Genomic DNA, 14,221 nt, shown 5'->3' on the forward strand with positions numbered 1-14,221 from the left:
CCCTCCACTCCCCTCACCCCGCAGGGAGGAGGCTCAAAAGACAGAGGCGTGTGGGTCCCAGGCAGGGCCTGTTTATTCTGAGGGCGCGCATGCGCTATGGCTTAACGAGGCAACAGCGGTGCCGGGTGCCGGTGGATCAGTGGTCGGCTCAGGGATGCGGGGCCCAGGAGGGAAGAGCAAAGTCAACAGGGTGTCCACGGGGGAGCCCGCCAGGCAGGGCTGAGCCAGAGGCCAGGAGTCCTTCCTGGGTGCCGCTTTCACACACCTATGTTCCCCAGGCCTGGGAGCTGCCGTGCGGAATGAGGGGCCTGTCCAGAGGCCACCCTCCTCGGGGACATGGGGCCTCCATCCTCGGGCCCCTCGGAGAACCCAGGCCCTGCACTTCAGACCCCCAGCAGGGCACAGGCGCACTGGGTAGCTGGGTGGGGAGCAGGGCCTGGCCTAGGGACCCCCCCACACCAGGGCGGGTGTGACCACATCAGGCCTCCCTGGCCTTACCCGAGGTCCCCACAAACAGGCTGGGGGCCCCAGCGCGGCCACTGGGAAGTCCTAGGGACTCCCACTCAGGACGGCTGCTGCTGAGGGGAGGGGGCGGGGAGGAAATGGTTTGCAGAGAAAGGTTTGTTTTATTGCAATTATTTAGAGCGCTCCCAAGGGGAGGGGAAGATGGGGGGGTGGGGGGGCTCTGGTATTAAGTGGAAACATGTGTGGAGTTGGAGATCTTTTTGGAAAAAAGCAAAAACACAAATTCCTTTCAGTCAGCAGGCCCCGGCAGAGCAGCAAAGGCCCTCACCCCGCGCTGCCGCCGCTCTCTCTCTCTTTCTCTCTCTGTCTCTGTCTCTGCCTCTCTCTCACATCTCTGGGTCTCTCTCCCCCCATCTTGCTGCCACAGGCCCCCAGTACCTGGCAGGCAGGGGCAGGATGGGGGCTCCCGGGGACTGGGGCTGATTTCTGGGCAGTGGCAGGACCACCCTCCAGTCCACTGAGGCTTGGGGAGCTCGGGGCAGGCTGAGGCCCAAGGTCCGTGCAGGAGGGGTCCCAGGGCCCCGAGACAGGCAGGAAGGGGCTCAGAAGTTGCTGAAGATTTCGCGCTTCCTGTTCCAGTCCATCTGCGGCGCGCGCTTGTTGACCCGCGTGGCTCGAGCCTTCTCCTTGGCCTCGGCCGCCGTGGGGCTCAGGTGGAGGCCACTCTCCTGGAAGGGGTCTCGCTTCCAGGCACTGCCATCCTGGGGTGAGCACGGTGGGTGGGGTGTCTGGAGTGAGCCCTAGTCCTACACCCCAGACAGGGGCCCCTCCCAGGGAACAACCAACAGAGGTTGCCTGCTGGGGCTGGGGCTGGGGTAGGGGGCTTGAGGGCTTCCTGAGCAGAGACCCCACTGCCAGGGCTGACATCTCCACAGACACCCACCCCAAGGCCTCTGGCAGCCCCATGTGTGAGGTCAGGAGTGGAGGAGGACATCCATACCTCAGTGTCCTTGTCAGAACCAGGAAGGTCACTTCGGGACGAGCACGCAGAGCCACCATTGAGCTGGGAAACCAAGGACAGGTTGTGGCTTCACAGACAGACACAACACCCGCACAAGCACACACGTGCACAGAGGCACACGCCCCACCAGTGTGTGCTCCTCCACTCGGCAGGGGCCCCGGGCATCTGGTGGACTCCAGATGCGGTGAGGCAGGCACCCAGCGCCCGGCAGTGACAGGCAGGTGGCCTGGCTGGCTCATGGTGCAGAGGGGGTTTGGGTGCAGGAATGGACGGCGTGAGCAACGCCTGGGGTGAGGCTACCACCAGCTCCGAGGAGGCAGAGACTGGAGGGCAACTCCCTACCAGGTGGTGCTCAGGAGGGGACGGAAGGCAGCAGCCCCGACCCCAGGCGCCCCATGTGGCTTGTGTGTGGCACTGACCCAGGACGAAAACCACAGGGGCATTAAAGGGAGGTGACGGCCAGAATCAGGTGTCACTACCACACCTCGAGGAAAGGGATCTCCAGGGAGAAGGGGGCCTTTGTCGGGCCTGGGTACCCCCAGAAGCACCTTGTGTCTCGTGGGCACCCCACCCTCTCACCTGGACAGGGCTGGTTCCGTTAGTCACGGGTGATGGCAGAGGACCTGTGGGGACAGCGTGTCAGTGGCTGCTCGGCCACCACACCGCCCCCACCCTGTGCCCCGGGCCGTGGCCCACCTTCCACATGCTCCTCGGTGGGTGTGACCCGAAGCCGCTTGAAGTGCTCATCTGTCTCGGGGTCCACCACCAGCAGCCGGGCCTCATCCTCCCGTGCCTTGATGCTGGCCACCACCTCCGCGTGGCGCAGCCCCTCCACATTCTGCCCGTTCACCTGCCACCACCAGCACGCATCAGCCCCGCCGTGGGCCCAGACAGCCCCCAATGCCGCGTGGCCAGGTAAGGCATCAAATATTCATCACAGCCACCACCCGCCGAGGCAGCAGGAGGCGCGCCAGCTCAGGTTCCCAGTGTCCCCCTCCTCCCTGCAAGGACCCAGGGCCCCAGTGTGGACAGGCATGGGGCACCCAGCACCCTGCAGCCCTGGTGGGCCGGTACCTCAATAAGCCGGTCCTGGGCGCGGAGGCCAGAGCGGGCGGCAGGTGAGCCCAGGTCCACCGAGCGGATGTACTGGCCGGGCCGGGACTTGTCACTATGCAGGTTGAACCCATAGCCCTGAGGTCCCTTTCGCAGGTGGCAGAGCCGAGGGCGCAGCTCCCTCAGGGGCCCACTGACATCCTGCAGGCCCGAGGGACAGAGTCAGTCCCTGGCTCCAGCCTCCCACCCCCAGAGGCCACTCCCTGGTGGTGCCGCCGCTGCCCAAACTCGGTACCACGGCACCCATGGGCAGGCCCAGGTCTCAGTGGCAAACACTCCGGGCACCCATGGGCAGGCCCAGGTCTCAGTGGCAAACACTCCGGGCACCCAGGCTGCCTGCGACAGAGCTTCAGTTGTGGGAACTTTGGCAAAGTCAAGTTTTCAAACCCAGAAGCCTCCCCGATGGGCCCAGCCGCCTCCCTGGGTTGCTGGGATGATTCCCTGGGCTGGAGGCCAGCGTGGCACACAGGCGGGGTGGGAGAGAGCACCAGGTGGGAAGAACTGTCACTGTCGGCCTCCTGGGGCAGTTGTCCCTGAGGGCCCTGCCCGTGCGTCCCCCTGCCCTGGGCTCTCCTCCAGAGCGTGGGGCAGGCGCTCCTAGGCCAGCAGTTTTGTTTTCTCTCCAGAGGCCTCCATGAGCCTGGCTGCGGTGGCGGCTCTGTTTGCTTTCACATTCCGGGAAAACGAGCCGCACCACCCCCGCAGGCCCAGCAAGCAGAGGCTGGGGCAGGAGCTTAGAGTGGACAGGGCACAGAGGGCCTCCTGGGGCCTGGAAGGACCCCCCCGCTACCATCCCAGGCCCTGCCCCATGTTACCTCTGGCATCCTGCAGTGGGGGTCTGGGCCAGGGGACCAAGCAGGCAGGGCCAGGCCCAGTGACCACCCCCCAGCCAGGGGCCGGGCCAGGGTGCTGCGGTGGTGGCCAGTGGCTGCCTGTGCTCAGTTAAACATGGCGGTGGCCAGAGCAGGCAGGGGGCAGCTCAGGTTTCCAGGGAGTGCCAGGCTTGAGGGCGTGTGCAGGGGAGAGCGTGCAGGCGGGGTGGGGGGCTGCCAGGGCCCCTCCCTCACCTCCTACCTCCCTGTGTGTCCCTGAGGGACCACAGGCCAGGCCAGGGCTGGGGCAGCATGGCAAGGGGGCACTCAGACCTCAGGAGGGCAGGTCTCCAGGCCTTAGACACCCCCGACCCCTCCAGCCACCCACCTCCAAGCTCACTCCAAACCTCAATGGACCGGAAACAGCCATGTCAGTGGCGGGGGCCGCCCTGCCAAGGGAGCAAGGGGATCCTTCTCCACAGGGCTAGTGCCCTGTCCCCTGGGCTCGGGACCTGCCCTTGGTCTGGAACACCCTTCTCCTGTCCAGCCCGCCAGATGCCTCATCAGGAGCCTCCTGCCCACCCTCTGAACCCTCTCTGCATGGCCACAACCTAGGCCCTATCACACCAGAAACTCCCGGGACAAGGCTGTGGATCCTTGGCCCCGCAGGGGCTCAGCTGGGCCACATGGGCTGAATTGGAGGATGCAAGACCCCCAAAATCTCCAGGGCCCCACCACATAGACCCACCCCTCCCCCAGACACACCTGGTGGCACAGGCATGGGGCTTTGAGGCTGACCCTGACACCTGCCCACCGAGGTGCCCCTCAGGGATGCAGCCAGAGCACAGTGCTGAGGCTGGCTTGGGAGGGAGGGAAGGCGTGGGGACAGGGGCCCATTCAGGAGGGGAGGTGGAGCACAGCCCCCAGGCTGGCCTGGGACTGAGGGAAGGCGTGGGGACAGGAGCCCAGTTCAGGGGGGGAGGCGGGAGTGTGACATGGGCCCAGGCGGTAAAGACACATCACACGGTCAGACACAAGACGTCCAAACACACCTGCAAACATGCATAGCCACCCACACACGTGGCCAGCCCCACAGTGCTGGCCCGGCAGCCCTTCCCACGCCTGCACAGCGGCCTACAGGGCAGGGTTTCTCAGGACACCAGACAGGAAGGAGGATGTGGAGGGTGTCAGGCCCTGAGGCCAGGCCAAGGCCCCCTCAGTGTTCTCAGGGTCATTCTGGCCACCCCTCTGCCTCTGTCCAGAAGTAGCCATCTTTCACTCCACACGGCAAGAAGTTCTGCCTATCATCAAAGCCTAAACCCCTCATTATCAGCAGGGTCGCAGAGGCGCCAGGCACAGCACGAAACCCTCAGGTGGAGGGGCTACAATGGAGGGGCCAGGGTGGACTGCTGGCAGCACATGGGGCGGAGCATGGGGGCCCAGAGAGCTGAGGAGCTCGGGCGGGGTTCATAGCTCACATTCCTCCTCCCTGCCCTGGCTCAGCACACACTTCCTGCCGCCTCCTGCCAGGCCCTCTGGCTCCCACGGGCTCCAGGCTCCCTCCCCGCCAGTGGCCAGCACAGAGCTGGACCATCCCTGGTCCCTCAGCCATGCCTGTGTCCGGACAAAGAGGCTAGCATGGGGGTACACTGGGCGCCCCCCCAGATGGTGACGCACCAGCCCTGGCAGAGAAAGGCCTTCATTGTTGCTCAGGGACCAGCCTGCTTACATCAAGTTCCCGGAGTCCCTTCCTCCCACCCCGGGAGGCTGAGCGGCTGCTGGTTCCTCCTAGCCCTCCCTTCCTCCCACCCCACCTGACCTGTACCAGCCTCTGGGGTGGGCTCCGTGGAGGGGCTCCTGGAGACCGGGCAGGTGGCGTGGCACTCCCGGAGCGCGCCATGGCAGCGGTACAGCGGCAGTGAGTGGCAGGCGTCCGGCCGGGGTGGCCTGAACTCTCTGGCTGACCCAGGCTGCCACCCCACTTATCTACCTCCCTCTGCGGCCCCGGCTCCCCGGGGATGGGTGGGGACGCGGGGGCTGAGTCACTCTGGGGAACAGGGTGATGACTGAGCCCACTCCCCTGCGAAGGCTCCAGCCCGGCGCCCCCCACCCAGCTAGGTTTCCGTCCCAAGAAAGGAAGGAAGGAAGCTGCTGGAAGGCCCTGCCCTGCCCCAGGACCCAGGGCTGGGGGGATAGGGAGGAGTCCCGGCCCCAGAACACAGGACAGTCCTGCTGAGGTTTCAGAGGAACAAGAGCCATAGGAGCCCGGAAGCCCCCACAGGCACCGCGCCCTAACCACACAGCCGCCTCCCGCAGATCTGTCACCCCTCACCTGCTTTTAGCCCCCAAGGCCCTCCAGATGGAGGTGGAGACTGGGCTAGGGGCAGGGGCAGAGGGCTCAGGGTCTGCCACCACCTCTAGGGCCTGGCACCGCTGGCCACCCGTCTCTGTTTGGGGGCCGTCCCCTGTCGTCACTACTAGGATCAGCTGCACTGCAGCTGCGGCCACCCCCAGCCTGGTGTGGCCCAGGGCTGAGTCATCACTAACTAGGCCTTCATGACCCCCAAAAGGAGTGGCCAACCACATCAGTGTTCTCCCCTGCCCACCTCCCCTATCCCCAGCCAGGACAGAGGACACTGAGAACCACCCTTAGCTCCCAAGGGGCACCCAGAGTTGGGCCCTCTCCATCCTGCACCAAAGCCAAGCTACATACCCTCCCAGGGCTCTGCCTCTCTGCCACCACCGCCCCCACTGGAGCCATCCCTGCAAGGTAAGCTTTGCCCTCCTGGGCTCCCTGAGCATCTCAGACACACCCTGAACCCAGGCTGAGCAGGGCAGGATCTGAACCTACTCTGCGGAGGTCAGGTGAGCCCCAATTCTTCCTGTCCATGCTGGGAGCTCAGGTGAACAAACCTCAGGGCTCGAGCCGGGCGCAGTGGCTCACGCCTGTCACCCCAGCACTTTGGGAGGCTGAGGCAGGCAGATCACTTGAGCCCAAGAGTTCCAGACCAGCCTGGCCAACATGGCAAAACCCTGTCTCTACTAAAAACACAAAAATTAGCCATATATGATGGTATACGCCTGTAATCCCAGCTACTCGGGAGGCTGAGACACAAGAATTGCTTGAATCCAGGAGAAGGAGATTGCAGTGAGCCAAGACCACACCACAGCACTCCAGCCTGGGCGACGGAGTGAAACTCTGTCTCAAAAAAAAAAAAAGAGGCCGGGCGCGGTGGCTCAAGCCTGTAATCCCAGCACTTTGGGAGGCCGAGACGGGTGGATCACGAGGTCAGGAGATCGAGACCATCCTGCCTAACACGGTGAAACCCCGTCTCTACTAAAAATACAAAAAAACAAACTAGCCGGGCGAGGTGGCGGGCGCCTGTAGTCCCAGCTACTCGGGAGGCTGAGGCAGGAGAATGGCGGGAACCTGGGAGGCGGAGCTTGCAGTGAGCTGAGATCGCTCCACTGCACACCAGCCCGGGCGACAGAGCGAGACGCCGTCTCAAAAAAAAAAAAAAAAAAAAAGAAAAGAAAGAAAGAAAGAAATGAAACCTCAGATTTCAGGGGCCAGGTACAGTGGCTCACGCCTGTAATCCCAGAACTTTGGGAGGCGGAGGAGGGCAGATCACCTGAAATCAGGAGTTCGAGACCAGCCTGAGCAACATGGTGAAACCCCATCTCTACTGAAAACACAAAAATTAGTAGGGTGTGGTGGCGTGTGCCTGTAATCCCAGCTACTGGGCAGGGTCAGGCAGGAGAATCGCTTGAACCCAGACAGCGGAGGTTGTAGTGAGCCAAGAAAAAAAAGAAAAAGAACCTCAGGTCTCGATGCCACAAGAGAGAAGGGGAGACCCTGTTCCTTGGGTGTCCCCTGACCTCCTGGAGCCCCTGTCCCCAGCCAGACTCATGCACAAAGGGACCTGCCACTCAGGCCACCCTTTGTTCCTCTAAAAATATACCCAGAGGAAGCCCCTCCTAGGGCTTCCTGCAGCCCCCAGAGCCTGAAATAGCAGACGGGGGAAGGTCCCACCCAAGGCAAGGTGCCTCGGCCACCGCACCCTCCAGATAAAGTCCGAGGGCCAGATTTTTCCACAGGAAGGTGAACCATGCATTTGTGTTCAAATCAATGGACAAATGCCTGAGGTAGAGGGGGAGCTTCCTCCTGGGGGAGGGAGGGTGCCTGGGAAAGAGGGAGGCCCCAACCCTCAATTCAGGGATAGGGGCCTGGGACCAGCCCGCTCCCCTGCAAGGCCAGCCCCCCAACCAGCCCTGGGCTGGGCACCTTGGCCCTGAGCATGGTCATGGCCTGCCCTCAAGCCCCAGGAACAAACCGGGTCCCACAAGTCCCATGGCCAGGCCTGTGCCCCCTCCCCACAGGGAATGCCGTCTCCCTGCCAAGACATCCCCCGGCCGGGCTCAGCTCCCAGGCGCAGCCAGCTCCAGGAGTGATATTTGGGAAAGGGAGAAAGTGAATGTATAGATCCCCTGCACCCTCAGAAACTCCAGATCCCACACCCCTGCCTCAGGCACGGTTCTCACAGTGGGGTCTGGCCAACCCCTGGACTCAAATCCCCGAAGGGATTTATTTCTTTTCTTTTCTTTTCTTTTTTTTTTTTTTTTTTGAGACAGTCTCGCTGTGTCCCCTAGGCTGGAGTGCAATGGCAGGATCTCGGCTCACTGAAACTGCCGCCTGCCGGGTTCAAGCAATTCTCCTGCCTCAGCCTCCCGAGTAGTTGGAACTACAGGCGCCTGCCACCAAGCCCAGCTGATTTTTGTAGTTTTAGTAGAGACGGGTTTCACCACATTAGTCAAGCTGGTCTCAAAACTCCTGACCTCAGGTGATCCACCCACCTCGGCCTCCCAAAGTGCTGGGATGACAGGTGTGAGTCACCGCGCCCGGCCAGGGATGGCTTTGAAAATGAAATGAAAGACAGGCAGGAGAGCATGGAGACAACGCCATCAGGGCCTCCAGGAAGACAGGACAGATACTTTCAGGCTGTTCCTCCTGGCACCCAAGGCCTGCCAGGTGGCCCCTCCCAGCGGCCACCTAGCAGGAGGTGGAGCAGGTGGCCCCTGTACTTTTCTGGGTCTCCTGGCTGGGAGCAGGGACAGGGGAAAGAGGAAGTGCTACCCAGCAGGAGCCCAGAAGGAACAGCAGACGGGGTCCCAGGGCCCTCCCTTGTATCTAGGGGAGGAGTGGGCTCACCTTGGAGCCGCCTGGACCTCCCAACTCCACTCCCATGCTCCCAGCCCCACCCACGCCAGGCCTGGCACAGTGGCCTCCTAGGCTTCCCCAACCACGGCGCTGCCTGCAGGGGAGGCCAGCCCTCTCCCAGGCCTTCCCAGCACACAGGCTCCTTGGAGAGAGACCAGGACAGAGCCTCGGATGACACCCAACACAGGCACGGAGCTGGGCACACGCTGACCTAGAATGTCTATTCCCAGGGTTCCTCAGCCACGAGGCTGGGGGCTGGGGAGGCGGCAGCTTGTCAGAGTGACCCCTCGATAGGGCAAGGGGCTCTGGAGCATCCTGGAGAAGAGGAACAGGCTAGGCTGCCCTGACCCTACCCAGTTTAAAACAAAACACAGACTGAGGGTAGAAAGAGTGGCCCCCAGTAGCCAACAGGATGGTCCCTGGGGCAGAAAAGGGGCCCCAAAAGGCAGAAGAGACCAAGACTTCTAGAGGTATCAGTGGCCAAGATGGTCGTCGAAAGCCAAGAGAGCCTCTGGGAGAGGCGAGGGTAGTCCCTGCGGGCCGAGCCCGCCATACCTTCTTGCCAGCATCGGAGCTGCGGCCACCCATGTGTGCCCAGTCTGGCTTCGGCTCCCAGGGGTCGTGGGCAGGCGGGAGCCCTCGCTGGGCCATCTCCTCAGTGCAGGTCAGCTGCCGCCGGCGGAGCTCCTCATCTGTCTCCTGGTCCACCACCAGCAACCGGGTCTGCCCCTCCACAGCCTTGATCCTCTGCACCACCTGGGGTGAATGGGTGACAGGAGCGGGTCAGTGGCCCGCATTCCGGGCAGCACATGGGCAATGGCACCACTCTGGGCTGGCCCGGGCATGCAGGCGGGCGGCTGGTCTGCATGGGCGGGTGGCCGCACCGAGAGGCCTGCCGGCCCCGCCCCCCACCCCCAGACTCCAGCGGCTCCCTCCCTCTGCACCCGGGCTCCGGACACTGAGGTCCAGGCTGCGAGGGCTTCAGGGTCCTCCCAGAGCCTGGCCCTTAGCCCAGGGTCTTCTCCAGGCAGGGCTGGGAAGGGGCTGCAGGGTAGGGCAGCTGGGTAAGTCCCGTCTGGAAGTAACAAAGATGGTGCACAGTGGAGCTTCCAGTTTTCAGTCTGCCTGTTAGTGTGTGCACGTGCATCCATCTGTTTCAAAGTCTGTGTCTGCGTCCAGGTTTGAAGGAAAGGGGTGTCTCCCTGGGCCCATTTGGTGTGTTTGGGTGTGTCCGTGCCCATTCCTGTCATTCTCTGCCATGGGAGTCTAAACCCCTGACCCCAGGCCTTATGTCTACCTCCAGGACATGACCATGGGCCCATTCCCGCTGGACCTGTGAGGAGGGGAATGGCTGGACACCTGGCTTGGGTACCCACACCCAGCCAGGGAAGCAACATTCAGGTATAGCCGGCAAGGGGGAGGGGCAGTTGCACCTTTGAACAGCTATGGCACGGTGGCCGTCGGCGTGTGGGTACAGGTGCCTGTGAAGTGTCTGGACCATGCAGGGGGCCGGCAGCTCCGATGCTGGCAAGAAAGCAGTGCACCCGCAGAGAGAAAGCAGTGCCCATTGGGAAGCGGGCAGGAAGACAGGCAGCCCTACTCCCACCTGCGGCCTGGGGGAGGGTGGACAGGACTCCCCACTAGCTGCCGGGCTCAGCAGGGATGGTGAACAGATAGGAGGGACTGAGCCAGGCCCATCTTTCCCCTGGCCCTCCTCTTTCCCCATGACCCAGAGTGAGACAAGAGGAACCCAGTGCCCAGCTGCTTCTTGACTATGTGTCCCAGACAAGTCACCCTAAATCTCTGGCATCAGTTTCCTCAACTGTCAAATGGGGCAGTAACTGCGCTTCTTGCCCTCCTGGGGCAGTGGGGAGAGTCCACCATGGTCTGTGTGTCCAGTCCTCAGAGACCAGCACCCCAGGGCTTTGGATAAGCAGGTGTTCCCTGGGCAAGGGTGGCAACGACTATCACACAGCAGCCAGGCCCCAGCCCTGCCAGCCCTACCGTCAACCCCTCAGGTCCAGGCCACTGGCCTGATCCCCACCTTCTTCAGCAAACAACCTTACACAGCAGACACTCTGGGTGGAAAGCATAGGGCTGGCCGACAGAGGGGCAGACAAGGCACCAGGTGAACAAGAGACCAACTCCAGGCCCAGCTGAACCAACTGCTAATCTTGAGGTTCCAGGACCAGCCACGTAGACAGGTTATGGATTCGCCAGTGCTGTGAGGGACAGGGGACCTGGAGGACAAGGGGTGTGTGGACACTGGACCCCCACCAGGGTGTGGAGGAAGCCCCTGGCCTGTGGGAGAGAGACATACCTCAGGGATCAGAACCCACAGAGAAAAGGCTCAGTTCTCCTTAGCCAGGAAGCAGGAGGCTTCGGCAAGTAACCCCAGCCGGGCTAAGCAGCCTCTGAGGAGGGGTAGTGCCTTTGGAGCTAAGGAATGTGGTTGCCACCAATGGCCAACTCAACCCGGTCCCAGACACACCGGCTGGGGCACACTAGAGTACAGACACACAGACTCACCAGCCTGCAGACACACAGTGATGAGTACACTAACCAGGTGTGCACACATGCAGAGCTCAGCTCTCACATGCCCAGGAGTCCAGACCTGTACACACACACACACACACGCAGACCTGTATACTCACACACACTCCAGCACACACGCAACTGCAGACACACTGATGCCCTTACTGCAACCCCTCCTGGGTACACACAGGCAAGCCCGTGCACACTTGGCTGACCCCAGAGGGACCTGCACACACACGCCCAGTTGTGTTCACACGCACACGTGTACACACACCTACGCAAAAGCACCCAGGTCTCCACCTTTCTGGAGGGGCCCCAGGCTGCCCAACACCCTCCTTCATGGCACACTGAGGCCAAAACGCGACCAAAGAGCGAGGCCAACGGCCAGGAGCCGCAGTGCGGGCCCCTCCCTGCCAGGATGCCCCCCCACCCCTCTGCAGGGCTGAGCTTCCTGCGCGGGGACTCGGAAGGCGCCGGGCCGCTGCCTCCCAGCAATGTCCGCGTCCTCTCCGCGGGAGACCCCTCAGGCCCCCGTGCGACCCCCACCCGCCCCAGAGGGACGCGCTCAGAGAGGGGGCGGCGGGCCGGGGGCGAGCGCGGGCCCCCACCTGGTGGTGCGTCTCGCCCTCCACGTTGACGCCGTTGACCTCGACCAGGCGGTCCCCAGCGCGCAGCGCGGCGGCCTCGGCGGGGGAACCGGGCTCCACGCGCCGGATGAACTGCCCGCGGCGGCCCTTCTCGCCGTGCAGGTGGAAGCCGTAGCCCTGCTCTCCGCGCACCAGGCGGCACAGGCGCGGCCGCAGCGGCTCCGGAGCGGCCATGGCGCCCGCTGCCCACCAGCCGCCCGCGGGCAGGGGCGCGGGGCAGCTCGGGGGCGGCGGCGGCGCTGGGCACCCGGCGGTGGCTTCGGCGGCTCCCGTTCGGCTCCCGTCGCCTCGGGCTCCGGCTCGGGCTCCGGCTCCGGCTCAGGCTGCGGCACCGCCCCCGCGCCCGCCCCTTCCCCGCCCCCGCCCCCGCCGCCCGGCCGCCCCCACCTCCGGTCCCAGCCATCCCGGCCTCCGCGGCCGGTCATCCCGAGTGGGGGTGGGGGAAGGCGGCAGGGCGAGGGGACCCCCCAGCCACCAGGACCCCTCTGTCTCGCTCCTGTCTGGGCAACCGCCTTGTTGCCAGCGCCTTTGCCTTCTATCCCAGGAACATTTATTGGATACCTACTGTATGCGCAGCATCGAGGCAGGTCTTGAGGTGGGCGACGGGTTGGACAAAGGGCCTCCAGGCCAAGGGACCCCCACAAAGGGGCCAAAGGGTAACAACAAGGGCCACAGCCCTCCCCACCCTCCCGGGGAAGCCCTCCCAGACCTCCTTGCCTATCTCCTCTCCGCTGTGCCTGATCTGGATCCCTCCTGCAGCCAGAACTGCCCTGGCCCAGGGCAGTCTCAGGAGGGCCCAGGAGGGAAAAGGAGGTTTAAAAGTGACACGCAGCAGTCCCTCCCTGCATCCTGGGGGCCAGTGGCTTGAGACTCCCTGGCCTACCCTCCGTGTTTGGGCTATCTGCACCGCGTCCATTCCCGCCATTCTTTCCCCTGGCCGGGCCAGCCCCTCTACTTGTGTCCCAGCCCACCCCAGGCCTGGACTGTGACTCTGCAGGGTAACAAAAGGATGAGTCTCGAGGGTCCGCCTCCTGACATGGGCCTCCACTGACTTCTTTGGGCTCTAAGCTCTGGGTGGTAGCCAGTGTGCACAGACGCTGCTCCACAGTGTCCACAGGCAGGCATCAGGCCTCCCCTCCCCTGCTCACAGCCGTCTACGTCCCTGAGCCTCTACCTGAAGCACGAGTGTCCCTCCTTCCCCAAGAGGACAGTCACCACCACAGTGAAATCATTTACGCCTGAGTGCATTTTGCTTGGAACAACCCTAGGGGCCTGGTCACTTCACAGACCTGCAAACAGGCCTGGAGAGGGAAGAGACCCACGAAGCTTCCTCAGCTCCCTTTGGGCCCGGGGATGTGAGATTCGGAGTCCATGCTCTTCACCACCCAGCTCTTCCTCTGTCTCCAATATAGGAAGACAGCTGAGTCCAGGCACAGCCCCAGTCTGCCCTCCTCCCTAGCCCAGCCAGGCCCCCTGCACATACCTGGTTCCCAGGGGTCAGGCACAGCCAGCCCAGGCAATTCCCCATGTGAGCAGAAGCGGGCTTGGTGCAGTCCTCCTCTCCCTATCCTCTCTCTAGGGCCTTGGCCTGGGGTCCCCTGCCCCCACCCAAGCACAGGGCCCGCCTCTGGGCAGTCTCCTGGGCCATGGCCTCCTGGGTGCCCATATCCCGGCAGCTGCCCCTAAAAGCCACTTAGGCTGAGGCGCCATGGCTGCTTGCCACCCCCACCCCTGCAATTCCTGGCTGAGGCTGCCTCAGGCTTCCGCCTGGCCGGCCACCTCCATCTGTCTGCATGTCCAGAGGCTGCCTGTCTGACCTGTGGCTGGCCTCCCTGGACACAGCCTGGTGCTGCCACCCGTGGAGTCTGTGAAGATGGGTGCGGGCAGTGTGACCCACCACCACGCACCCCACACACCACACCTGTTTGGGCTCAGGGGGTCATCCCACACCAACCAGGGCCACCCACAACCTGGCAGGCTGTACCTTCGTGGCCACACTAGAGTCGAGGGAGGTGGCTGGATGGGAGGCACCAGCAGCCTCAGATGCCCTGGGTAAGAGGGCTTGCAGAGCTTACCCCCCTGGGTGGGGCAGATCCCTGATCAGCCTTGGGCATACACCAGCCTTCCCTGGCCCAGGACTCAGCCGATTCCTCCTCCCAGTGACTGAAGATGGGATGGGGGGCCAGGAGCAGTGTCTCATGCCTGTAATCCCAACACTTTGGGAGGCCGAGGCGGGTGGATCACCTGAGGTCAGGAGTTCGAGACCAGCCTGGCCAACATGGCAAAACCTCGTCTCTACTAAAAATACAAAAAAAATTAGCCAGGCGTGGTGGCGGGCACCTGTAATCCCAGCTACTGGGGAGGTTGAGGCAGGAAAATCACTTGAACCCGGGAGGCGGAGGTTGCAGGG

At 63.4% G+C, this 14,221-nt stretch overlaps 1 protein-coding gene across 3 annotated transcripts; it reads right to left on the minus strand.

The window, feature by feature from the left end:
• Nucleotides 1–55: 55 nt before the first annotated feature.
• On the minus strand, nucleotides 56–12,191 carry SLC9A3R2 (SLC9A3 regulator 2). Of its 3 annotated transcripts, XM_030925053.1 has the most exons (7): nucleotides 11,773–12,191; nucleotides 9,185–9,385; nucleotides 2,561–2,740; nucleotides 2,183–2,336; nucleotides 2,066–2,109; nucleotides 1,466–1,528; nucleotides 56–1,226 (listed from the first exon to the last, which is right to left on the minus strand). In XM_030925053.1, the coding sequence occupies exons 1-7, from the start codon at nucleotides 11,983–11,985 to the stop codon at nucleotides 1,068–1,070; spliced, it is 1,014 nt and encodes a 337-aa protein (XP_030780913.1). In that variant the 5' UTR covers nucleotides 11,986–12,191; the 3' UTR covers nucleotides 56–1,067. The 3 variants fall into 3 exon arrangements, with proteins under 3 accessions (XP_030780913.1, XP_010386158.1, XP_010386157.1); XM_010387856.2 differs by lacking the exons at nucleotides 9,185–9,385; nucleotides 11,773–12,191 and adding an exon at nucleotides 5,237–6,005; XM_010387855.2 differs by lacking the exons at nucleotides 9,185–9,385; nucleotides 11,773–12,191 and adding an exon at nucleotides 5,231–5,823.
• Between the last annotated feature and the right edge of the window lie 2,030 nt (nucleotides 12,192–14,221).

Source organism: Rhinopithecus roxellana, chromosome 20 (assembly GCF_007565055.1).
Source record: "Rhinopithecus roxellana isolate Shanxi Qingling chromosome 20, ASM756505v1, whole genome shotgun sequence".
Classification (NCBI taxonomy): Eukaryota; Metazoa; Chordata; class Mammalia; order Primates; family Cercopithecidae; genus Rhinopithecus; species Rhinopithecus roxellana.

Coding starts and splice junctions, on each gene's coding strand:
- SLC9A3R2 (XM_030925053.1), bottom strand. CDS start 11,985: ATGGCCGCTCCGGAGCCGCTGCGGCCGCGCCTGTGCCGCCTGGTGCGC. Junction 2,337..2,560: donor CCCAGGACCGGCTTATTGAG/GTACCGGCCCAC, acceptor TGGTGGTGGCAG/GTGAACGGGCAGAATGTGGA. Junction 2,110..2,182: donor CACCGAGGAGCATGTGGAAG/GTGGGCCACGGC, acceptor CTGTCCCCACAG/GTCCTCTGCCATCACCCGTG.